Source organism: Pezoporus occidentalis, unplaced genomic scaffold (genome assembly GCF_034315485.1).
Source record: "Pezoporus occidentalis ecotype Australia unplaced genomic scaffold, CSIRO_AGI_Poc_V1 ctg81, whole genome shotgun sequence".
In the NCBI taxonomy this organism is placed as follows: Eukaryota; Metazoa; Chordata; class Aves; order Psittaciformes; family Psittacidae; genus Pezoporus; species Pezoporus occidentalis.
The window spans coordinates 5,286,695-5,312,884 of NW_026916170.1; the positions used below are offsets into that span (position 1 = coordinate 5,286,695).

The following is a 26,190-nucleotide window of genomic DNA, read 5'->3' on the forward strand; positions in this document are numbered from 1 at the left end:
TTTTGTTTGCATGGGACACGGCCACCTCTGGCTGCATCTACCTGCTTTGCACAGCCTCCCCTTTGAGTAGACCTGCACTTGGCGCAGGAGAGTCACAGTTCTCATGAGGCTCAGCAAGAGATGCAGGTTTCACCTACTGGGCTGCAACAAACTCTGGTCTGTGTCCAGTGTGACTAAAAATACTGAAGTATTTCCTTCAATGCTCTACCTGAATAAGCTCTCTAGAAGCTGAGAAGCTGTGCTACAGCCACCACCATTTCAGCAGCACTTTGTTGTTTTACTTCTTCCTAAGGTCTGCTCTGTCAAACCTAAACACAATTTAAAAAGAGAACTACAGAAACTATTACAAATCAACAAAGCATCAAACAGCTAAAAGCCAAAGTGAAATAAGTCACAGTAACTTCACTTCTTTGTGGCATACCTTTTATCTTCTGACTTTCTATACTTCACAGGCATCATATGCTTGGCACAGATGCTGCTCTGAACCATGGTCAACTATCTAAGCATGGCTGGGGGGCTGTATGGTGGGCGAGACGTACCACAAAAGCAAATTAAAAATTAAATAAAAGACTTCCTTTAGTTTTCCTCAAAACCAATGCTGAGGTTAACACTGCTTTATCACCTACATGATTACTGTGAATAGCATATAACCAAGCAGCTTATGCTTTCTGTCAGGTTTCAAAGAAAGACAAATCAGATTAGTGGCGGTCACTAGCTAAGCATCCAGAATTAGAGGATACTGTTTGTTTATTTTTTTCTATTTTTTTTAACTCTTACTTTCCTGCTCACTTAATTTACTGCTAGTCCAGTCACACACACACACTTCCCATCCCCCAGGCAGGATGGGGAGGAGAATTGAAAGAAGGTAAACCCCATGTGTTAAGAACAGTCCAATAGCTAAAATAGAATATAAAATTACTACTACTTACATAATAATGATAAGGGAAATAACAAGGGGATAAAATATAAAACTAAATGGGGAAAGGAAAAAAAAAGAAACAATAAACACAAACGATTTACAGTACAATTGCTCACTACCCACTGACCAACACACTCAGTCTGACCTGAGCAGCGATCTGGGCCTTCCGGGTAACTCCCCACAGTTTATATACTGGGCAAGATGTGCTGTGGTATGGAATACACCTTTGGATAGTTTGGGTCAGGTGTCCTGCCTCTGCTTCTTCCCAGACTGCCCTTCCTCTCACTGTCAAGAGCATGAGACTGAAAAGGCCTTGATTGGAGTAAGCATTACTTAAGCAACAACTAAAAACATCGTGGTGTTATCAGCACTGTTCTCAGACTAAAGCCAGAACACAGCACTGCACCAGCTACTAGGAAGGAGAGAAAAAAAATAACTATTCCAGCTGAACACAGGACAAACCACTTACTAGCCACACATATGCACCTCTTTTTAAGGCAGGTTTGTTAGACGGTTTTATTTAACCTTGTTTTAGTCAACTAAAAAATGCTGAAGGTGTTGGAGTACATTAAAAGGATGTGGTTTTCATTCAAATGAAGTCTAAAAATAGTCATCTTCCATCTTTTAATAAATTAAAAACCTCAGATTATGTATCTTCTTAAAATAGACCTGCACATTTTATGCATGACAAAATCATGTGCAAATTTATCACAAAAGCTATCTATAGCTCAGTCAACATGTTTTAAGTGGAGAGATTGAGAAATAATTTTGCAAAGCGATAGCAGCAGCAGACTTGCAGGGCAAACAGTTGCTGCTGAGGACTCAGTACCCATAGAAGATATACTTCCATAGGAGAGGAGAGGCGAGTTCTAGACAACTCTAGCCTAATGCCATGAACTAAGCAATCCTCAGTGGCAGGAATGTTGCAGGTGCTCTCCTGAAGGGCACATTTCAGTCCAGTTTCATCCATAACGAACCCAGGTTGTGGACTACAGGACAGCTCTGAGATTCAAACCAAAGCTTATTGCATAAGGATAAATGATATTTGCTTCAGAGCTGCATCCCTGGGACAAAAATAAAACACAAATACAAAAAAATCCACCATCTGTTATGGCCATTTATTTGACTATGGATTTCCCTTTGCTCTCTAAATTTAAAATATTTGCGCTTATACATTCCTCTGGTACAATTTTCACTGTGAAATAATTTTGCCTGCAGTTCAAAAGAATTACAAGAATTCCCTTCAGGTTCATAGCTCTCAATTTTCAGCTTTGCTTGCTGACCCCAGCTCCTACAACTATAGCACAGCTGGAGAACAGAGAAGGACACCTCCTCTGTACTCCCCCTCTCACTAAAGGTTAACTTATTTGCACATTTATTTATGATTCCTTCCTCTTTAGAATGCAGTACTGGGTGCAGCCATGGTAGGATGGTTAATTTTAGTTATATATCCTCATTTAAGTCAGAAATTTTGCTCTGTAGGTAGACTGAAAAAACACACTGCATTGAATGTAACAGACAAACATTTTTTAGCTGAATGAAAATGGTACCTTAATGGTGATGTGCAATCAATCACACTGCTTGACCTAACTAAAACAGAGTACCAGGGGGTAGGAGGGAGGTCTTTATCCACTGTTTTGTCAGTAAGTAAACAGCTATCTTACCCACAGTAGGACAGTACTTTTCTTCACAGGTTACTTTCTTTCAGGTCATGAGATAGCTTACAGATCTTTCAAGGAAAATAATCCTTTGAGCTTGACGCTTCCATTTATCCCTCAGCAAGTTAAAATAAAGCAGCACAAACATTAATGTTTAATAAAATACAGTCTTAGCATGCACCTTAAAGTCTGTCAAAGCTTCACCTAGCTACTATGCTCAATAATAGCCCATATTCCTTACCACAGCACATTTCCAATTGCACAGGCAAGAAAAAGGAAGAATGCATTAGTGTCAAATACCCAAATGCTGGGCTCAAAGTCCTGGTAAATGAGCATTTAAACATTCCATTCAAAAGTGAGCTGCATCCTGTATAAAAAGTTGTGTTATATCTACATTGCACCTAATGTTAATAATAATTAAAAAAATAAATATTTATACATATGTAATCGGATACTCAGGAGTGTGACTAAGTTAAAAATTATGTCCAGCTCTTCTGACAGATTTGACAGCTGCTCTGGAAAACATCTTTCCTCCTCTTTTCATCCCTATTTTCCTCCCCATTTTCTCTAACAGATGCTTTTATTCTGCTTAGGGTTTTTTTTGTTTCGCCTCTTCTCTTCAGGGGCAGCTTTGGGGGGAGGGAGGGAGGAAGCGTAGGGTGCTAATGCACAAAGCAGCGCTTGTTGAAAACTGAACATATCCAGGCAATTCGCCAAATTTAATTCCAAAGACCCCGCTTGTGATTCGACGCTAAAATGGAATATAGCATTGTTCTATCTGTCTGCAGGACACTGTGTCTTCTATGGAAGAGGGGTTAAAACCAAAAGGACAAAAAACAGCTTGACACTCCCTCCAGCCTCCAAACACAACCTTCATTCCAGAAAATACCATATTCATTGGCCTTCAGAGTTGTTAGAAATCAAGCAGCAAAAAAATAGGATTATCTCAAAAACACAATGAAAAAACATCACTGAAGCTCACAGCGGACATGGTAACAGCCAAAACCAGTCAAATCTGGCTGATTTTATCAGATCTGCTACATTCAACGTCTGGATTTGGACTTATTGCAGTGTTCACTAAGAAGGGATATCAGAACCTGGCCTGAAAATACTGTGCCCGGTGTCCTTGAAAAACGTAAAGTACTGACAAAGCTTCCCAAAAATCTTTTGAATCAAACTGTGAATCCCATATTTATTTCATAAGCAATCACTACCAGAGGCTAGAGGAAAGGCTGCACAAGTGAGAAACTGCTCACACATGTAAATTGGTGGCTCTGAAGCTACGACTGAGATTAGTTTATGTAATGGGGAAGGCAGAAAGACAAAGAGAGCTTAATTACGCTTAAAATCATGAGTAATAGACAAACACACTTCCTCTCCCACAACTTACCATGTAGTCCAATTTGTCCCAAAAGATATTAAACCATAACGCATAACAATTTAACAGTGGAAAGAAACACTAAATTTTGAAATGGGCATGAGTTTAAATTCTACATGATTTATGCCACTTGCACTACGCATCCAAAATAAAATGCATATACTGTCACCCACAGAAGTAATAATACACTACGCTATATACCGAAGTTGCACATGGAAATAAATCAATATTTAATTGACAAGGTACCAAGCACAAATCTGAGCTCACTTCTTGGTTAGACCATTTTTTCATTTTTAACCTCATATGCAAGAAGTGCTGCTTTCCCTACAGCTTTCCAATTTTACCCCAGATACAGCCTTTCCCATCTCTGCCACAACTCCCCTGCTCATCGCCCGCTCCATCTCCCTTCAAGCTGGGTCACTCGGCCACCATAGAGATTAACACTTCATAAGGGCTAAAAGTAAATGTATCTTTTGCCTGCTCCAGCTGCTGGGATCTCTGCCTTCACGACCGTTAACAGGGAACAGTTATCTTGACTTGCAGAGCACAAGGGAAAATTCATCTTCAAAGATGGGTAGACAAATTAGGAAGGGTTTGCGTGTCTCAAGGCCAGGAAAGAGTAGAAGAGCTTCTCCATTCCAGAGCTGTCAAGCATGCAAACTCTAGGAAACGTGGTTACACCTCTCAAAACCCTAAACCCTGTCATCCAGCTCTTTCTCAGTCACCTAGAAGAGGCATAGGTCCCTCCGTCCCCTGGACAACCATGCAACTCAGCCTTACCATGTAAGCACAGAAAGCAACAAGAACGGGCTGGTTTGCAGCTGGGACATGCTTTGTCTATCTGAAGCTCCAGAGATGGCAGAGCTACAGAGAGCTCCAAATCAAAAATCTGAAGCAGCAATGGGCTTTTCCAAGTTTTTTCTTGCTTAGTTTTTGGGGTTTGTTTTTTTTGGTTGGGTTTTGTTAGTTTGATTTTTTGGGTTTTTTTTGTTTTGTTGTTGTTTTTTTTTCCCCATCTGGAGTGGTAAAAACTCTGTGTCTTTCCTATTTAGACAAACTTACGTGGAAAGGTAGAGAGGAAGGATGACATGCTGGGAGAGTTCCAGAAGGAAACTAAACTGCAGGAAAAAATTGACACTGGTTTCCAAAACATAAGGCAATGCCTCTTTCCTCATCCACAGCTCATTTCTTCTTCCAGTCATCTGCTTTATGGTTGCAACAGGAGAAACCAAAGGGACAGGACTTAGATGCCTTTTCAAACATCACTCTTTTGGAGAACACAGATACGCACACTAGTTGAAATGCTAAGAAAAAGTATGAATCAAGCCTGCAACTCTAAGCTATGTTTTTTTCCCATAGAGAAATCTCTTCAGCATCACCTATTCAGACACCAAAGCATTTTGAAGATGATAATTACCCATTAAGCATCTTGAATACATAAGCAAATGAAAGAATGAAAGTGAGGTAAAAGAATTCAACTAGTTTTCTAAAAGCCATAAAGCCAAATTAACAGATACAGATATGACTTAAAATTCACATGTATCACATGACAGCATATTGCCTTAATAAACAGCTAAACATTCTGCTTAAGTTGATCTGCTTATTCCTGTAAAAAATGCACTTGGGAAGATTCTCTAAAACATTCTGTAGTCAAATACATAATGCTTTCTCAATGATGTTAACATGAAAAACTGACCTTAAAAAGCAGGAGTGACTGAACAAGCTTTACATCAACCCTACAAATTAATCAACTGCTACATAAGACTTGTGTTCCTCAGTGCTCAATACATGCAAAGCCCACTGTCTGTTTAGGACAATATGCTCTTGAAAATTTCAGCTGTTAGGAAATCACATTATCCTATTTAGTTCTTCATTTAATGAAGTTTAAACATCCGAACAAATGAACTATCGTGCAGCTCTTATGTTACAAAATCCAGAGACCTGGTTGTGAAAGAATCATGGTTTTTGGGAATTCAAGTGTTAAGAGAGCCGTTGTACACGAAGTGTTCATTTAGAGAGGACATAAGTTCTGCATCCTCAAGCATTTTCTTAAACACCTCATTTTGTAACAAGGCATTTATTTCCCAACCTGTTACACAAAATAACCTGGTTCTTCTTCATAAACTCTACTGGACTCTTCTTAAAACAAACTAACTTGTGTAACTTTGATAAGATGGTGCACTCAAAAGTACTTTTCATGCTGTTGACTCAGCCTGGGTAGCTTGTAGACTAGTAAATCTGTTGTAATGAACAGAGTCTGAAGATAGACAGCACCTGACCCAATGTTCTATACAGACACAAAAAACAGCTAGACCAGACCACCATTGCTCATAAACAGCAGGACTGTTTTTTTTTCCACTTTGTTTTCTAACAGTTCCTCTAACTAAAGCATATGACTGAACTTTTTACCACCATTATGACTGTATGACTGAAGAACCCCAAAGAAGTTTCTTACTCATGCAGGAAAGTTTCTTACTCATGCAGGAAAGCAAACGACCTCAGTGATTTAGTCTAATAGCTCTAATAGCTGCCAGCTCTAATGACAGCTCCGTCTCAAGCACAGATATATGCAGAGTTGAGCTGAAGTCTTCTCTGGCTTCCTATCCAAACCACAGTGGCCATGAGCCAGATACTACAAAGAAAGGGTTGGAAGTTGAAAGAATTTAAGGCAGCGCATAAACTATCTACCACCTCTGCAGGTAAACTATGCCCAGCAAAGGACTAAACAAGCCATATGTAGAACTGCAGTAATCAATTGAGTTTATAAGATTTCCTATAGGGCATGGTGTTTGGTACCAATTGAATTTGCATTTTTAGACTGATTTAAGAAATAAGGCATTCTTTTTGAAACAGCATATCTTAAAATAGAGACAACTCCCTTCTCTCTCTCCCTCCTCCTCATAGCGCTTCCCATAATTTCTGCATTCTAAAAGGACCTAGACCATATAATTGGAGTGAGCTTCAGGTCTAATGAGTGATACACAAACCCGCAGAAAAGCCCCTGCTTCCAAATATTTACACCCTAAACTTCTGGTCTACACAGGTACCCTCCCATACCAAACCTTTCACAAGAATTGTTTAACTGGTGTATTTATACAGTTGTACAAGATTTGACAGGTAAATAACTGAATGTCAGACATTAAGAAAGCCACGGTTGTAGAAGCACGAAGTGACATCTCTCAGCTATTTTTATTTTAAAACCAGATAGATGGTAGACATGCAATCAAAGAATCTATTTCTGACCATTTAGACACCTAGAGAAAATATGCCATGAATAAAACACAAGGAATTTGCTTACTTTTGTATTCTCAAAGGACAAATTTCTGGCAATGTAAGGGTATCACGAAATTCTTTCTTTTAAAGACACTGAGCAGTCACTGCAAAGCAACCCTGTTGCATTTATAGTATCCCTTTATTTTAAAAAGGTACAGTTTCTGCCACCTAGCTGCTACATGTAGGTTTTTGCATGCCTATATCTAAAGGAGTTTCAGCATTTCAGAGATGAAAGTTTATTCACAAGATAACACATTTTTGAAATGGTATATGTATTACAGCATTAGTTTATACCACTAAATGCACGTGTAAGAGGGGTTATCCATGTAAGAGAAATCGCCCAGGAAGGCTGCAGTTAAAGTAATTGTTATCACTTCATTGCTGAAAAATAAACTGGTATTTGGGATTGTCTTTGCATTTTTTACAGGAGACTGAAAAATGCAACTTGGAAAAGCACAACCAGCGCGTTCCCCTGCAGTCCTGGCAACCAATTCAGCACTTCCCAACACATCCGTAACTGTCAGAAGCCCTGCTTTCAATTAAGTATAAGCACGTTTAACGCATTTTGCAACTATGAAACACTATCAACTTCGCAATTATACCTACAGTCCCCACCACAGACGAACTTTTTACATATTACAACATATTCAATTGCTAGATGGCAAACAGCGGTAACAACAGAGTTGCAAAAAGAAAGTGGTGTGTGGTTCTGGGAAAAAAGTTCTATGTAAAAACTTCTATGCGTGTTACCCCATTGCTAGGCATGAAACATCTGTCAGAAGCCAGTAATCATGCTTTCATGTCATTGCTCTACGTAAGCCTAATCATTTGTATCCCGTTTGCAGTGTACTTCGTTTCCATGGTAGTGAGCTTCAATCACAACTCCAAGACTGTGCTCATAGCATGGAACAGGTTTTGTAGATCTTTTATAATCAAAAGTTGTTTCCTGCATTATCAAGTAGCAATTTCTGTAATTACTTACCTGAAAGATGAAGCTCAGGAAGTATTTAATTTCATTTCAGTTTTGATGCAACATGCTTGCCAAATAAAAATTATTCCAAGTCATGCTTTACAAACCTCTCCAAACCTTCCCCCCCCCACCCCTTCTAAGTCTAATACAAACTATGACTTTTTCTGTCTGTTAAAGCACGCAAGTATTTGCGATGGTAACAAAACACTACCACAAAGTCTCAACGGAGCTAAATTCTACATGCTGTGCATGTATATTTTCCTACATGTTTTTTTAACACATGCATGCACATTAGAGACCCTGATCTAGCAGTTTACTTGTATGTTCTACAGCCACATATAGTAAGTATTGTCTTTCAAGCTCACAAGGCTGCTTGTTGGTGTGCCCAGGGATAATTACATATATCAGTGTGTTTCTGAACTGAGACAAAATTTTGTATTAACAAGCATTTGCTGCTAAGAGACTGCACCCTGAGACACAGTTCCCCTCTGAAAATTAGTTATTTAAATAAGCAGGCATTTGGTTTCACATTTTAACTAACTTTCTTTTCAAACAGACATGACATACATGTCATACTTTCATTTGCACCCGCTGCTTCTCTGCAGCTTGCCATATAATCGGGGAAAGAGGGGCAATGATGAGCATTGTGAGAAAACAATTAGTCCTCGGTTTCCAGAGATATATTATCCATCAAAGCAATCTTTATTTCTTCAAAAACTCTTTTTATTTGGAAGTTTTAGGAGGAAGTCACCTACTGATGTAATATTTTGTAGAGAACTACCCTCTAAAAATTATGGTTTTATTTTTTTGAGTTCTTCAACCAAAACAAAGCAAAACCAAGTTAACTCTCCTGTTCTTCGCAACATTAAGGCAACATCATCTGGTTCTAGATCCTCCAATCTCTTCCCATGAAAGACAGTGAATTGCTTCAGAACTTTAAACAAGAAAATTACCATCTTTTGCTTTTAGGTTCCTTTACAGCAACCAGCAATAAGTATCCAATAAATCATGGTTAATTTTTAGTTTTCTATACACCTCTGACTCAGCCTGCTTTGGGTGAAGAACTTGATAAACTCCTGTTAATTGGAAGAAGTTCAGCTGAACCTAAAATCTTCAAATCAAAACCACTTAAATTATATGTACAAAATTAGACTGCGTGGAGCCTTTTATCAAAAACAACAACAAAAAAAGGCCTACATGAAGGCAAATTGAAACTTATCAGGATAGCCCATGGTCTACAGTAGAGAATATGTAACCCATTTAGACAAGAGTCCAAAGCCTCTGGCATTTCTACCCTCACGTTAATTACATTAACTAGAGACTGAACAGGTGGCAGCAGCAAGATCTGAAAAAAACAGTTCCTTGACTTGAAGGAGCCTAATAACTATGGAAGCTGTACAGGACAAAAAGAAATCTATGCAATTATTTCACAGTACTGTAAACCCATTGCACTTCTAGTTTTCAGGGCACAGTTTTATTGGAATTTTGCACCTTGTTGTAAAAATGTTGCATGGAAAATGAAAGGAAATATTCCTTTTCTTTCTGAAGGGAGCTTGAGAACTGTGCACAGATCTTCATTGGCAGCTGTTTGTACCAGACCACCAAAGCCATGGTGGTGAAAAGATGCTCTAGCAGTAGCTATAGGCAGCTTCTCTTCCCTCGCTGTGGTAACTCTCTGTTTTTAGTAAAGGGCAGATGTTGTTCATGACCCAATTGAATACCCATTTTATTTTGTTATGGCTTTGGGGAAGGAAGAGAGTGTTGCATGCAGAATTCAGTGTTGATTAAAAAGCACTAACATTTGGCTGAACAAAACCCAATTTAGCCCCCTGGGCCTGTCTGACCCACTAACCGCTGCTTCCTAACTATTCTGTTCTGAGAAAGTTTGCCTGAAAAATGCAGAGTTTGCAGAGGAAAAAAAAAACAAACCAAAAAGAAGAAACCCAACACTTACGTCAGTTTTGCAACATTTCCTTAATGACATTACTGTGAAAATCCCCATTCTCTCAGCCTCAAATTTATTGTTTTTAAATTAAACATTTGTAACAAAGACATAACAACTGAGGGAGCCTCTTTAGTGTCCGAACAGGATATGCACAGAAGTGTCAGACACACGTATTACATTGCTCAAATGCTGACAACAAATTTATAGCAAGATCTTGTCTCCCTATAGGGAGAAGATGGGGAAAGAAGCACAGAGTTTTTTGAGAATTTAAAATGCACTGGAACGTGCAATTTAAAATGCTATGGAACGACACTTTTCTTCCCGGCAGTCTAAGCCTATCGAAATAGGTATCACCCACCAAAATAAGAAAAATTATCCCCATTTTGTTTCCATAGCTTTCTTTCAGATATGCTGGGTCAGAGCAATCCCAGGCACAGCTACAGGTTGGGCAGAGAAGAGACCCAGAGCAGCCCTGCAGAGAAAGACTTGGGGGTGTTGGCTGAGGAGAAAATGAACATGAGCAAGCAGTGCGCGCTTGCAGCCCAGAAAGCCAACTGTATCCTGGGCTGCATCAAAAGGAGTGTGACCAGCAGGTCGAAGGAGGTGATCCTGCCCCTCTACTCTGCTCTTGTGAGACCTCACCTGGAGTATTGTGTGCAGTTCTGGTGTCCTCAACATAAAAAGGACGTGGAACTGTTGGACCAAGTCCAGAGGAGGGCCACGAGGATGATCAGGAGACTGGAGCACCTCCCGTATGAAGACAGGCTGAGGAAGTTGGGGCTGTTCAGCCTGGAGAAGAGAAGGCTGCGTGGAGACCTCATAGCAGCCTTCCAGTATCTGAAGGGGGCCTATAGGGATGCTGGAGAGGGACTCTTCATTAGGGACTGTACTGACAGGACAAGGCGTAACGGGTTAAAACTTAAACAGGGGAAGTTTAGATTGGATATAAGGAGGAAATTCTTTCCTGTTAGGGTGGTGAGGCACTGGAATAGGTTGCCCAGGGAGGTTGTGAATGCTCCATCCCTGGCAGTGTTCAAGACCAGGTTGGACGAGGCCTTGGTTGATATGGTTTAGTGTGAGGTGTCTCTGCCCATGGCAGGGGGGTTGGAACTAGATGATCTTAAGGTCCTTTCCAACCCTAACTATTTTATGATTCTATGTCCCCGTAAAACATATGTCTTTTATATGTGTTGTAGGCTCAGGGATTGCTTAGGGTTCATGCTTTCCTATAGGTCTGCAACAGTAAACCCTATACAAAACATAAGAGTGTAAAAAGCAGAGGCAGGTAGCATGGAACACATTCAGCTATTTTTTTCCCAAAGGCAAGAGCAAAGGTACTAATATCATGCACGAAGAGAGGCATGCTATCTCCACTTGAACTGCCCCTTGCAGTATCAGCACTGAGTTTATCAAGATCTGGGGCCAAACTTAAATCACAATTCTAAAGCATGCATGAAGAACTGCATCTTTCATTATGAAAAAGAAGAAAAAGAAAAAGGAAGTAGATTTCCATTCAATATCCATTTATCATCACGAAAGGGGGGAAATTTGAAATAAGTACCAGCCACTAAGTGCTCAGAAACCAAACAGTAAACAAAAGACTCCAATAGCCGGTCATGTGATTTTTTTTCCATCATTCAAGCAGGAACCAAGAGCAAAGATTTTTTTAGTGCTTAAGAACAGATGCCTGCAGCTCTCTGAAGGACACTTCCACCTCCTGCACAAAAAGCAGAGACAGCAGAGACTCTCTCCAAAGAGCATGAAAAATCTTACAGGTAGTAGAGATTAATAATATCTTGCAAAAGTATGATTGTTAAAAAGGAAGAAGGTACTGTCATGTGTAGAGATGATCAATACAATCATTTTACAGGCATAAAGAAAATTATATTTAGTTAGCTCTAATTTCCTGGACTTTCCAAAGATAAATTAGAACTTCAGAAGAAGAAACATAGAAAATCAGCACAGAACCAAAACACAGCGTGTCTGTACAACTCAAAGAATCACAGAATGGTTTGGCTTGGAAGGGATCTTAAAGATCATCTAGTTCCAACTCCCCTGCCATGGGCAGAGACACCCTCCACTAGACCAGGTGACTCATACATTTGCTTTCCTTTCCAATCGCTCCCAAGCTGAGCGGATGTTGAATACAAGCCTTCAAACTAAGGTTTGGTTTCATTTCACAGCAGAGATAACTCTTTCAGAGAGGAAAAAAAAACAAAATACAAAACAAGCCAAAACAACAAACAGCCTTCTACAGAGCTCATTTCAAATTTCTTTTGTTTCCAAAAAGATGTTTCCATTTCTTATGAAAGGCCTTTCTAGTATAAGTTTCCTGCTTCTTGAATTAAATCCTTCTTGGATTAAAAGAATAAAATCCTACTGCTTTTTGTTCTTCTGCCAGCATCAGGACATAGTAAAAACAAATAACAGTGAAACCAGTATTTGCTCTATCACCACAGGTTACAAACACGGTAGGCCTTACCAACACCACTGTACCGCAGATCAAGGCAGGGGCATCTGGGCATCCAGGAACTATATTGGAGAAGAACTTGGGAAACCATACCAGCAGCTCCCAGTGGATCCTGTCTGAAAAATGCTTTGGAAAATAAATAGCACAGCTGTAACATGAGAGACTTTGAAACTAGTGTTCCATAGCCGTGACCTGGTAACAAGACTTGATGCAAAATGCTTCTTTTCAGAAAAGCTTTATTACATATTTTTTAATGAAAACCCATGTTTCACAGTTTGCTGTCACCACAAAGAGGGCTTAAAGATACTCTTTCAAGTCGTGTCATCTACACATAAAGAAAAAAAACAGTCATATCATCTAGCTCATGTGAAAGAAAAGCATAAGCAAGGGACTCTGAGCCCTCAAACTGACAGAGCTGTCATGGACTGAGATTAAAACTCTTTGTACTCTTGCTTTTTCCCCAAATTTCTCACACATACATACAAAAGGCAATGCCCTTGAACCCCAAAGGACTTAAATTTCATGCAGTAACTCCAAGCAGTCCAATTTTGTTAACTATTTCAGATGCCCGTAAGAAGTACAGCATTCAGCACAGTTATGCAAGCAATAAAGCTGCCTATTCACTCCCCTTTTTCTGCTCCCATAGTTCTGGCTTTCTGAGGATGAGCTAACATGAGACCCTGTCAGCCATTAGCAAGCTGTGCAGTGGGCATCGCATCCTGGACAGGGTTCCACCGAGGCTTATGATACATTTAGCCAAGTCCTTGTCTTCTCCACAGAAATGAAGGGTCTCATCTAAACAGATACTAACCCAGTAAATGTTACTGAGCTGATGGAGTAGCAGGGGAATGAACAGCATGGAAGTCAGGGAAAGATTTAGCAAAGCTGAGTACTACTAGAGTTAATAATCATGCCCTAATTCAAATCAGGCTCTTCTAAAGCAGTTCAGGTAAATTTTAATTACTGCACAGGTTTTTTTTTTTCTTGGCATAAGGCAAAAGAGTTCACATCAGAATCACAGCAACCACTTGGGAGGCAGGAAGCCACTGTGCTTACCCTATGAGTATCATGACCTGAATTTATTAGTATGTAGTGCTGCACATTTCCTTAAATCATCTCCAGTGCGTACATTCCTGGTTTCGCATCCAGGCTCACCATAGCTATGAGGGAAACAAAAGAAGGTGGTGAAGCTTGCTGGGACTGCTGCCCTGCCTCTTCCATGTGCCTCCACAGAGGCACAACTGCCAAGGCTAATATTTGGGAAGGTATTTCCTCATGCAAACTCCTACCATGCTGCAGGTAAGCCCACACACAGCTTCATGAGAAGAGGCAACAGGAGGAGGAGAACTCAAGCAAAGATGAAAATTAAAAAGTGTGCATGCTAGTGTGCGAGAGGGTGAGCCAATAGCCAATTCAAGGCCATGTGAAAAGAGGCTAGTTTAGGTTACTGTATGGACGCCAATAGGAAAGAAGCTGTACAGCTCAGACAAAGCACTACCAGACATCCACACTGAGCAACTTTTGTCCTACTGCATGCAGAAGCATTGTGATCACCCTATGATGCAAAGCCATCTAGTCCACAGGGCTTATCAGAAATGTGTGTTAGCAATATACACAAATCCAAGGAAGACCTTTACATGTAATGTTACTGTGAAGTCTGAAAAAAGTCTTTTCCATTGCATTGCATTAACAAACAAGAAAGCTTGCCTTGTTTCACACTAAGCCCTGAAAGGCTATACAAGCATCAGCCTCTAAACCCCTAGCAGAAAGGATCACAGATGCTGAAGTCATGCCTTACAATCTGTCCTGCAGCCACAAAAGCCCTGGTCATGCTGTTCTCCCACGCAAGGGACATTGGCAGTGGGTACACAGCTAAGAAGAGCTGTAATCCTGCTCTCCCCTTCTCAAGCTTCATGTTTTGTATCATTAAGTTCAGTGCTTAAGAGAAACACAGCTGTCCTGGCAGGTCACACGCAAGGAAGAAAGGCATTTTCTGAGATAAGTGCAAAAGCTCCTTAAAAGTCATGATGACCTAGGGGAAGGATTTTAAATTAATTGTTAGTATCACAGTACATCCTGAGTGCTGCGGGAGGCCTGGGATGTAGATTCTCAATGGGGTGCTCTTCCCAGCTGTCCCCTTCAGGACAAAGCAGAGAGGCAGCAGATGCCAAGCCTGGAGGCTTTAAGCATCACAGCTCCACCATATCTGCCATCAAAGACCAAAGGCTCTTGCTGCAAGTTCACTGGAATATTACCTGGCAATGTGCACTTGCAGCCCAGAATGCCAACCATATCTTGGGCGCCACCAAAAGAAGTGTGGCAAGGAGGTCAAGGGAGGTGATTCTTCCCCTCTACGCTGCTCTTCTAAGACTCCACCTGGAGTACTGCATTCAGCTCTGGGGTCCCCCAACATAAGAAGGATGTTGATCTGTTGGAGCAAATTCAGAGGCCAGGAAGATGATCAAAGGTCTTGAGCACCTCTCCTATGGAGACAGGCTGAGAGAGCTGGGCTTGTTCAGCCTGGGAAAGGCTCAAGGGAGACCTAGCAGGCTAATACCTAAAGGGTACTACAGAAAAGCTGGAGAGGGACGTTTTTACAAGGGCATATAGGAACAGGACAAGGGAGAATAGTTTTAAACTGAAACGGCATAGATTCAGATCAGATACAAGGAAGAAGTTATTTTCTGTGAGGGTGCTGAGGCACTGGCTCAGGTTGCCCAAAGCAGCTGTGATTGCCCCACCCCTGGCAGTGTTCAAGGCCAGGTTGGATAGGGCTTTGAGCAGCCTGGTCTACTGGAAGGTGTCCCTGCCTATGGCAGTGGGGTTGAGATGATATGATCATTGAAGTCCCTTCCAATCCAAACCATGTTATGATTCTAAGATTTCTCTCCTGTGTTTAAACTTGGGTAAGGAGAAGAAATATCTTTCCATAGAGATCTGATAATAATATGCAAATGCAAGGCACAAGTGTTGGAGCAATGAAGCATATGCAACTAAAAGCTTGACATATTTTCTGAGTAAGGCAATAGAAAATACTTTATTTACAAGGTACAGAAGCTAACATAAGGAACATTTCACACATGCAGAAGAAGACAGACTACTGACCATGTGGGAAGTGGGCACAGTAGTCACGCTCACAAACTTGAAGGTATAAGGCATGCTTCCCTCCTACTAATCTTACCATCCTCTTCCCTAAAAACCAAAGGGTTAGGGATCAAATATTTTATTATTTTTATTTACAGAATTACAGTAGATGAAATGTAAGCAGGCATGATGGCATATTTTAATCTATAAACCTGCCTTATACCATGAGAAAGAGGAAGGAATGCTTTGAGAAGTCATGTTTAGGCTGGATAAGAGCTTCTCGCCATCTATGTCTTCTTACGAAGGCCATACAAGACTCTCCTCAGAAGTCCTGCACAGGCACCCGTTTAGCATGCCAGAACCAGTTCATCAACTAAGTGCATTTTGTAATGGGAAGAAGTAGCTAGTGTCAATTGTAACTATGCTGCTATTTTCATGCACTTTTTCTCCTTGTGTTCTTGTAAGAACAGCTAAAAGATTCAGCGTGCAGTAATTTAACAGTTATACATCAGCTTTTAACAGCAGCCAAGACATTCCCATTAGCCTCAGCAAGAACATACACTATTTCACATGTGCAGTGCCTTTCTATTACTGTGGAAAGAGAAAACCAAGCCCCCAAACTTCCTCCAGTAAAGAACTTAATTCTGCTTTAAGAGAGCGTCTCCTGATTTTCTGTGTATTTTAAAACTGTTTCTCCAAAAGTACCCACTGTTTTCTCTCTCTTAGGAGGGGTGCCTTACTTTGAAATGGACAGAAGCTAGCAGCTATCATTCTATGGAAAACATACCTGCAAGTACCCAAGTGCACCATCGGGTAGTGTCATAGCCGTACTCACCTACCACGTGTAAAACCCATGCATGCAAAATGAACAAGTGCTCCTTCCTGGTCACCATTTGAGGGAGAATGGCTTCAATGCAGGCTCAAATGCCAACAGGAAGAAGAGGTACAAGGAATAATTTGCCCTCACACACATCCCTTTCCCACAAAACCTAGTAGAAAACAGCCTGGAAGGAGGACAAGACAAGGTTCAACTATGAAGATCCAGCACTTTCCCTTTGTAAGGGTGATGGAAAGAGCCTAAATTATGTCTGGGATGCACTGGTGAGCTGACCATAATGAGGAAAACATCCAGCAGTTTTTGTGACAACAGCCATAGAAAACCTTAAAAAAAAATAATCCAGAAACAAAGATTTACAAAAAAAAAAAAAAAAAAAAAAACCAACATTTTAATGTTTTAATGAAATCTGCAGATTGGTTAAGGCTAAAATCATTTGAGTCTTGACTCATGCTGCTACCTCATTTGTGCTTTCAGTTCCACCCACTCCCCACATACCCACCTTCAGTCCAGCACAGCTACTTTACATTAGTGTTTTCAAGAGTTTGTTTACTCCTTCCTGGTTCTTTTCTGCCTCCCAGAGGTTTCCACTGAGGAATAAGAGGAATTTAATATGTGGCAGATTACAACAATTTGTCAAACACGGTCTTGGCAAGCATGTAAGTGGCAGGTAAGATGAAAAAAACTGAGAACCCCAGGAGGAGGTTAAAGATTAAGTATCTATTCTATGCTTCTCATAGCTCAAGTTTGTGGAGAAAAATAGGTATTTTCAAACTGTTTGAGAACAATTTCAAGAGAGAAACTAAAAATTATGGGCCATTAAAAAGCAAAATTACTTAACTGGCTATTTTTCATTCCATGTCATTAAGTTTCCAGACATTATCTGAAATGAGGGATTTTCATCAGGCAATTATCAGGCATAAGAAATTGCCACTTTAATTTCAGCATGGACTGGGAGAATGAAGTGAAGGTATACATTCTTTAACAGATATAATTACTAACATGGGCTATACCAGTCACACATATTAAAGCCCCCTCTGCACTGCATTCCTTGTATATGCTTACGTAAAACTGGCTCAGGGAAACAGCTATCAGCTTTAGTACCTAGTAACTTCACTGTCTGGGGAGCAGGCAATAATAGATGATGAACCAGATTCTGTTGCATTCCCCTGACATGGTATGACAAATATCTCAGAGATTTCAAGGCTTTTGTATCAGAGCCCATCACAGAGCCCAAGCAGATGTTGTATGAAGTGTTATTGTTCATTACACCTTGCAAGTCGTGGGCTCTTGACAGATGTGCTGGAGCAGATCCCTGTGCTTGCACCAAGAGTTCTCAGCTCCAAATACTCCCATTAGTCATCTCTTTCCTCCTCTCTTCTTTTTTTTTTTTTAATACATGCCTAAGCAGCTCAAGAAAAGCATTTAATTTCCCACAAGGGAAGCTGCATGTGGCAAACTTACTTTCAGCTGTGTGCTTCACAAATACAACTCATTTTACACTTTTGTTTGGGAAAGTAGGTGACATTTATGTCAACAGGGTTCTGGTAACAAAAGCCTAAGTTTACAAACAAACAGCAATTGTTTAAAACCTTCCAGAAGTCATTCCTTCAAAAGAAACCCGAAATAAGATACAGAAAACACAACCAAGAAGAAAATGACAATTACTTTAGTAGGGAAGTTAGGAGAAAGCACTGAAGATCCAGCCAGAGCTCTGCACTAATTCAGACTTGCATAATGTTTGTCAACAGTGAGTGCCCAATTCTGACAGAGGTTCCTAGAACCTTGAACTTTAGAAGCTCTGAAAAGAGATCTTAAGTTGAGGAAAGCACTTTCATGTCATGAAACATTCATGTCCCATCAGAAACTAAACAACATATAAACCCAATGAGTTAAAAAAAAACCAAAACCAAAAAAACAAACAGTGGGGAATTTCTCTTAAAGTGATCCTAAGATGCAACAGCAGCTCTTCTGCCAAGCAGGTTCACAAAGGGTGCAGGCAAGAGACTGCAGGCAGCCAACGCTCACCTTCACCCAGCAGCTTCACTGATGCACACTCAGCATTTAGGAATTTCAGGAAATTATGAATTTCCTAGCATGCAAGCTGACAAAAAATCACAGACTAAAATGTAAAGCAAAAACCAGACATCAGAGAACCCCAGTTAGCTGTGCCTTGCTGGCAACAGGAATCAGATTCCTCTTAAGTTAGCTCCATGGCTCCAGCTCAACAAAACCACCAGTAAGCCCAAATGTATGTTTCCAATATTAAGAAAACCAGCTCACTACTCAAAACATAATCCTCCTCTGGCTGGGCTCCCATCATTTACTCTGGTGTTTGGATCTCCCAGCCAGCTGTGTTGTTAACGCAAGGTGTCCTTTCTGCCTGTCACTCCACAAAGCAGCACCTGGAAGGCAAGCCAGCTGCTTCCTCACTCCTGAGCCACCAACAGAGCAAGTTTTGCCCTGTTTTCCCTCAGTGAAATCCCACTCTCTGATTTATGCATGGCTTAGACTGGGGCAATTCTTGTATTTTCTTCATTGACACTGACACAATGTATACAAAGACAGTGTTTTAAGGCTTCAATATGCAATCATAACTCTGTGCAATTAATAAAACATTAAAAAAAGCCATCACAAATTCTGAAGGAGTACCATATGCTGGATACTCCAAATCAGTTCATAACTTCAGTCTTCTTCATGACCCAGGTCCCAGCTATATTTGAACAATGGTCCTTTTCTACATTTTTCTCCCCAGGCAAAAAAAACAAAATGGAACCAAACATTAAGTGCAAACGCATTCCTGAAAATCAGCTTTTGTACATATAACTTCAGGCTGAAATTCATGAGTGTCACATCCACTAAACTATCAAAGCATTAAAACACACACAAAACTGACACATAGCAACACACCAAGGTTTATATCACTCAATAGCTCTGTCAGGCACATCTTTCTATTAATGAAACATAAGCTCCATTCACATTTTGAAACTACTGCTAGTGAAACAGCTCCAAAACCAGGGAGAACAAAAGATTTCAAATTCTCATAGTTCTTTGTGTTGCTTGTAAATGGTTCCCAAGCCACAACTCCACATGCAAGCTTTGAGCCTAAAACCCAAGAGACAAATAATTACAGAGACAGAGACTGACAAAGAACCAAGACAGAGCAACAGTAGAAAGTAACAAACAGCTGAGGACTCAGCGGAACATAGGATGCTGTGTATTTGTTACACTGAATGGTGAAATCTTCTCCCCTGTTGTTTACAGGGGAGGGATGATATGGAATTTTGACAGGCACAGCCATCCCAGCACCCAAGTTGTCAGAAGTTCACACCTGCCCACAGAAGAAAAGTTGTGAGAAGATCAGGAGACTTTGATTCCTCCCCCAGTACTGTCATGCTGAGTTCCCTTCCTCTGGGACATAGGCTACGTTAAATACAACCTGGAAGAAGACACCTTACAAGACGGACGTGATGGACAAGAGCCACCACAGCTCTGTTTCATCCTTTGGCCATTTTGGGTATTAACCCACAAACCCTCCCAGCCCTGGTTTCTGCATCTGGACAGAGCCTCACAGGCTCAGCTGAGACCTATTAGTTTAATACAACATTCTTTGATGTCCCACATGGAGACTGAACTATCTTTCCTTACATTTGCTCACCACAACTCAAACCCAGAGGCACTCACACCCAAACAGATTTTAAAGAACCAGACAGAAGAACAGAAAGGATTTTGATTTCCCTGGACAGCTCAAATCAATCCAGCCACAAGTACCCTGGAGAACAACCCCCAGACGTGCCACAGTGTACCCTGATCAGCCTGGCACTCCAGCAAGATGCCATGTGTTCCATCAGGAGCAAGCTTTGACTCCACACTTCAGGGTAAAAAGCATCTATATTAAAAGCACACTATAAGCAAATACATACATCTTCTGCAGTGGTGCCATGAAGAGTTCAGTTTTTTTTTTTGCAGGTGGACCTGAGCAACTCACAGGCAAGCTGCTTCTGTGGTGCTGTGAAAGCTCTCAATCCCCCTGTGGGAGCAGCCCAAGGAGCTACTCAGAGGAGCAAGGTGATGTGCCGCCCTAGGGGATACGTTCACTGGGACCAGATACGTACATGTGTGTCTGAGGAGGGGTGAAGGGAACACACAGCTGGGATGCACATGGGGGAGGTCAAAAAGAAAAGAAATCCAAGAGTTTCAATGGGAAGAACGCCCATCCTGTGGAGTGTGGTAATGTAACAAGCCACAGCAGTGCCCTCTGCAAATGATCTACCCCAGTGAAATTTCATTGGATTCAATGCTCTTGCACTTCTAGAGATACAACAGTGCATTTACATCCAAATACCAACAGTGAAAGTACATTATGTGCAGTGATTCTGCGTCTCACTGTACCAGCTGTATATCTCAGGGAAAACAAAATCCTCGCTACAAGAACATACACCACTCAGGGACAACGAATATAAAAAGATACCAAGAAGTGGGCTTCACTGGGTTTATTTTCAATTTATTTTAACCTTATAATGAAATAGTCTTCAGCTTTTTTTAGAGTAATGACTTCAGATATTACTAAATAGGGCTCAGAGAAGCTGTAGATGCCCCATCTCTGAGTACTCCATCCTTGAAGGAGTTCTAGGTCAGGCTGGACAGGGCTTTGAGCAAGTGAAAAAGTGTCCCTGCCCATGGCAGGGGCATTGGACTAGATGACCTTTAAAGATCTTTTCCAACCCAAACCATTCTGTGAGGAGAGACCTTTTAGCAGGGCCTGTTGCAATAGGGATAATGGTTTAAAACTAAAAGATGGAAGATTCAGGCTGGATGTGAGGAAAATATTCTTTCTAGTGAGAGTGGTAAAATACTGGAACAGGTTGCCCAGAGACGTGGTGAATGTGTCATGCCTGGAGACATTCAAGGCCAGGCTGGATGTGTTTCTGGAAAACCTGATCTAGTTGAAGATGTCCTTACTCTTCACAGAGGGGCTGGACCCTTGAAGGTCCTTTCCAACCCAAACTGTTCTATGATTCTGTTCTGTGATTAGATAGCATTAATCTTGAAAAAAAAGGCTATAGAAAAGTGCTGTATATAAACAAATGAATGATGCTTGCAACATGACAACTGCTGGAATCACAACACATGGAAGCAAATATGAAAAAAAAATAAGAAAAGGTCCTTGGCTTCAGAAAAATAATTCAAGTTCTTTAAACACTGAAAGTGACCTGAAGATTTCAACTGGTTTAAGAAATTCTAGAAACACTCTGAAAAGACAAATAATCAGGCACTGCCAGACTTCAGCCCTCCCAGGGATGTATTCAATAATCCAGTATGTTTTTCTAAAATGTAACATTTCAAAATCTATCAGATGTATCATAATTCACACATAGGACTGCAGCTTTCTTGTATTACTGAACCACTTGTTTAAAAAGAGAACTAGAGAGAGAATTCATAAATATGGTGAAAACACAAATTGTTTAGGACACTGGGAAATATGTGAAATGCACATTTTCTCCTCCACACCTTTCTTGGACACAAAGGATTACAGTGGGAAGGCAAAATAAAGTACTTTTTAATAGCCTAAGCAGATGTTGTGGAGATAGAGGAAAGGCAGCAGTATAAAATTTTATATTTCACAGGTTTTAAGGGAAGATAAACTTAGTATTAGTTTCCTTTTTTTGTAGAAATGAGGTTAAATATATTTAAGAGGTACAAGACTGAACAGAATATGGACTACACCACTTGGCAATTGAAATCCAGCCACCCTTAATGACCGATACTAATCAGATTTTACTATTACTGCGACACACAAAAGACTTCAGCTCCTGCCTGAACAAAGTGTATAGCTGAATAGAAAGAAAAGAGGACTGATTTTCTTTCAGGCTTTGCCCCCAGTGGTTTGTAAGAAGAAAGCCTGGTTTAGGGAATATTTAAACCTACTTTGGACACCCTTCACATAAAAGCAAGGACTGTTTCTACAGGTGTAGAAGCCCCTAAAGTGGAGCTCCTGAGGTTACTGCCTGCAAGGAAGGGATGGTTCATTCTGGGATGGAGCAGCAAATACTGTTGGGGGATCTGGATGTGCTGCAGAAGGTGTTAAGGACAGGTGACACCCCTGGGAACTCCTGTGTCTGCAGGCTCCATTAGGCAGCATTTCCTGCACAGGGACTCAGAGAGATGGGATGCAAACCCACATGAAGACAGGCATCATACCATCCCCTGTTTGCACACAGTGTTCTCCCCTGTATCTCTTTTAAAAAAAAAACAACCAACCAAAACACAATATATGTACACACCCTGCTCCAACCACTTTTCTTATTTGAAAGCAACTGTTTGGGGAGTACAAAAAGAAAAGGGGCAAACTGATGAAAACACACAGTTTACAAGAAATTACACTGTATTATGCTTGTGAAACTTTTTAGAAATAAAAACCTTTTGCATTTTCTGTTCATTTTATAATACAACAGTCCCGCATTCCCCCCACTTCCTAGATAAGACTCTATATTTGGGAGAGTGCGTGCCACGATGTAAGACACCAACAGGTGGGTTTTCTTGCCCTGCAGTCATTACTAACACCCTTCCAGCCAATGCTGACCCTGATTAGTGTTGACTTTCAGAAGCACTGAAGGCCAAAAGCCCAATGAATATCAGTGGCCACAGTGGGCTCTTACCACCTCCAAAAGGAAAAAAAAAAAAAGAAAAAATCAGCCTCAGCAAGCCAGTCCTACAAAGAAGTTTTGTGCAAGCAAGGACAATTCAAATTGTCCTGATGACAGTCAGTCAAATACATCCTTGCTATTGGATCAGGAAGCTCAATACAGCACTGGGCTCCAAACAAGTCCTGGTTAGATGGTCACATTGGCCTCAGCCTACCTAATGCCAAGACAGCAGTTATACAATAGCATAAACAAAACATCGTATTCATGAAGGACTGGATCCACAGCTGACAAAGGCTTCTTTTTTGCGCCTTCTTTTGGAAGTACTTCATCTGAAATTTGTGCTAGAAGTCCCCTCTCCTGACTGACCATGCCATCACTGCCCAGCCAGCCACTGCTTGATCATCCAACAATGTTTCTAAGCAAAGAAGTCAAGAGACATTGGAGTTTTGTGCTGTCGCTGTTATGAGGAAAACGTTTAAGAAATGTTTTCTTCTCTCCACTCCCCTTTTCCCAACTGCTACATTCGGGACAAGACATTCTATACCAACACAAAACATGCATTTCACACACTTGCACAACCTGCAAGACTAACTTTAGTGGTTTTCTAAGACTTTAGGACTACAATAAAGATTTGCTTCTCCTCAGGATGAATCCCTCACAAAGATTTAAAACAACTTTTTGATATTAAACCCCTAGTAGCTTGATTTTCTGAAGAAATAGCAGTTTTATAGACTTAGCAGCAAAGACACTTAAGAACAATTTTATACGTGCTATCTAATAAATTTTATCCCTCCCCAAGACACAGTAATCCAATGAATAAACTTCTTTTAATAATACTAAAAAACATTCCTTTCTATCTTTCACTCTTCCGTCCCATTCCAACATTTACTTGACACCAGCCTACGGTAATACAGTAAAAGTAGTAAGCGGATACTAAGATACAGACATGGAAGAGGCTGTCAACATCACTGTTTAATATCAAAAGTTCACATAGGGAAAGCGCTGTCTAAAAGGTGTCAGAATATGCACACAAAATACAAGCTTTTTCGTGCCAGTAATGCAGCTGGCTTGCTCATTTCGGCCTTCAGAGCTGCAGAGGCAGCAGGAATCAGTAATTCAACATGCATTGAAAGGGGTGCTGTAAACTTCAAAGAACTTAGTAAAAAAGCTGTAATACTACAGGAGTCTGATCTTCACTAAACTAGGGAACAAACCAGTTAATAATCATTTAGAAATTCAGGAATTAAGTGAAGCGGATTAATTTAACAAAGTAGCAACCATAGGACTTCTGTCAGCTTCCTTTAGTTTTTGCTGAGTAATTAATATTTTTTTTCTTCTTAATTAAAACCAGAGACAGCGCCAGCATCAGTATGTGCATGTTAACACACAGGCATGCACTGATGGCTCTGCTTTAGCAGCTGCAACCTCTAAGCAATGACACACCACCGGCAAACTGGACCAAAGATACAGTTGCGTTTTTCTTTTTTCCCAAATTTCATAACTTTCATTACTGCTTAATTAATTTGGATGTACTGTTGGTTGAAAGGACAGCTGGCAGGAAGCAGCCCATGCCTGAAAGGATGAGAACGCTGAACGTGTGTGTTGAATATCGAGTGACCCATATGCAGGATGAGTCCTTTCCTAGCCAGGGCCCCATTTCTGCTCGCGTTAGCACACTCACACACCCGCTATCCTCCCTGTAAGTTGTGGAACAGAAGCCGCCAATTCTCACCGATGCCCAACTCTCTCCACTGCGAAGACCCAAGGCTAGAGGGAAAAGCGCACCGCGTTACCCCAATGTCTCCCAACGCTCAGGGCACAACAAGCGACCTCAACCCTTCCCCATCCCGAAAAGGCACGTCTACTCTCCGCCCTGCCCCCGACGTGATCCCTGCTCCCACCGGCCACACTGCACCCCACGGCAAAGCTGAGCACCCCCAGAGGACTGAGAGGGGAAGCAGTGAACAGACCGAGTCATTACCCGAGACCCGAGGCTGCCCTGCTGCTCTTCGGCCCGGCCTCAGCGGCTGCCCCTGCCTCAGGCGTGCGGGGCAAGACCCCCGCCTCAGCGCCGGCAGGACCGGGTAAGAAGGCACACACTCCGGGCCGGCTGCGGACAACCGCCTCCAAGAAACTATCTCTCCGGGATCCTGTAGTACCGCCACTAATAGTAATTGATTTTTAAAGGGGAGAGCGCTCTGCAGCTCGCGTGGTCCCGCTGCCTCGCCGGCCAGGAGCCCTCCGAGCCCCGCTGTGGCAACGGCGCGGCCCGAACGGGATGGAGGGGAGGCCGCCCCCAGCCCGCTCTGCCGGGGCGCTCAACAGGCTGCCGCCCCACGGCAAGAGGCCGGGCTGGGGCTGCCACCACTCCCCAGGGCTGCCCAGCACCTGCCCCTGCTCCTACCCCGCGGTCCCAGACTGGGGGCTCCCCGCAGCCCCTCTCGCTTACCCATAGCCGGCTCTGGTCGCCCGGGCGATGCGGGGGAAACAGGGCAAGGACTCACTCTACCGTGCCTCGCTGGACTGCGCTAGGCTGGGCGGGAGGCGCACACTGGCGGGCTCCGCACGCCTCCGGCGGCTGCGGCGCGGCGAGAGAGGAGGGGAGGGGACAGCCCCGCCTGCCTGCTCCGCCCTGGGGGAGCCCGAGCCGGCCCGGCCCGGCCCGGCCCGGCCCGGCCCGGAGAAGGGTAGAGTGGTGAAGCGCCGCCCGGCGGCCTGGCGCGGCACGCAGGCGGTGCTCCTCCCGCCCGGACCCTGCTGCCGGGGTGTCCCTGAGGCTGGGGCTTGCTTTCGTATGGTGGCCCCGGTTTCCTCCAGCGTTTTACCGTTCGCCCTCAGGAGGCTTCCAGGAAGGAGCCCCTGGGGCCAGGCTGGTTCCCTGCTCCTCTACGTTTCAGGCTCTTGCCCAGGAAATGGGGCTAAGGGCACCCTTGACCTTCAGAGGCATCTTCTTCTTGATGTTCCTCCACTGCAAGGGCACAATGTGCGCAAACATAACATTACTTCATTAA

At 42.0% G+C, this 26,190-nt stretch overlaps 1 protein-coding gene across 2 annotated transcripts in view; it reads right to left on the reverse strand.

The window, feature by feature from the left end:
• Positions 1–25,785, reverse strand: part of GPM6B (glycoprotein M6B) — a 109,258-nt gene extending 83,473 nt beyond the window's left edge. Inside the window, exon 1 of one of the 2 annotated variants that reach the window (XM_062603784.1) lies at positions 25,629–25,785. In XM_062603784.1, the coding sequence (XP_062459768.1) occupies positions 25,629–25,632 (4 nt within the window). In that variant the 5' untranslated portion in view covers positions 25,633–25,785. The remainder of the gene's footprint in view (positions 1–25,628) is intronic. The other variant, XM_062603781.1, reaches the window with a different exon arrangement.
• Positions 25,786–26,190: the final 405 nt, after the last annotated feature.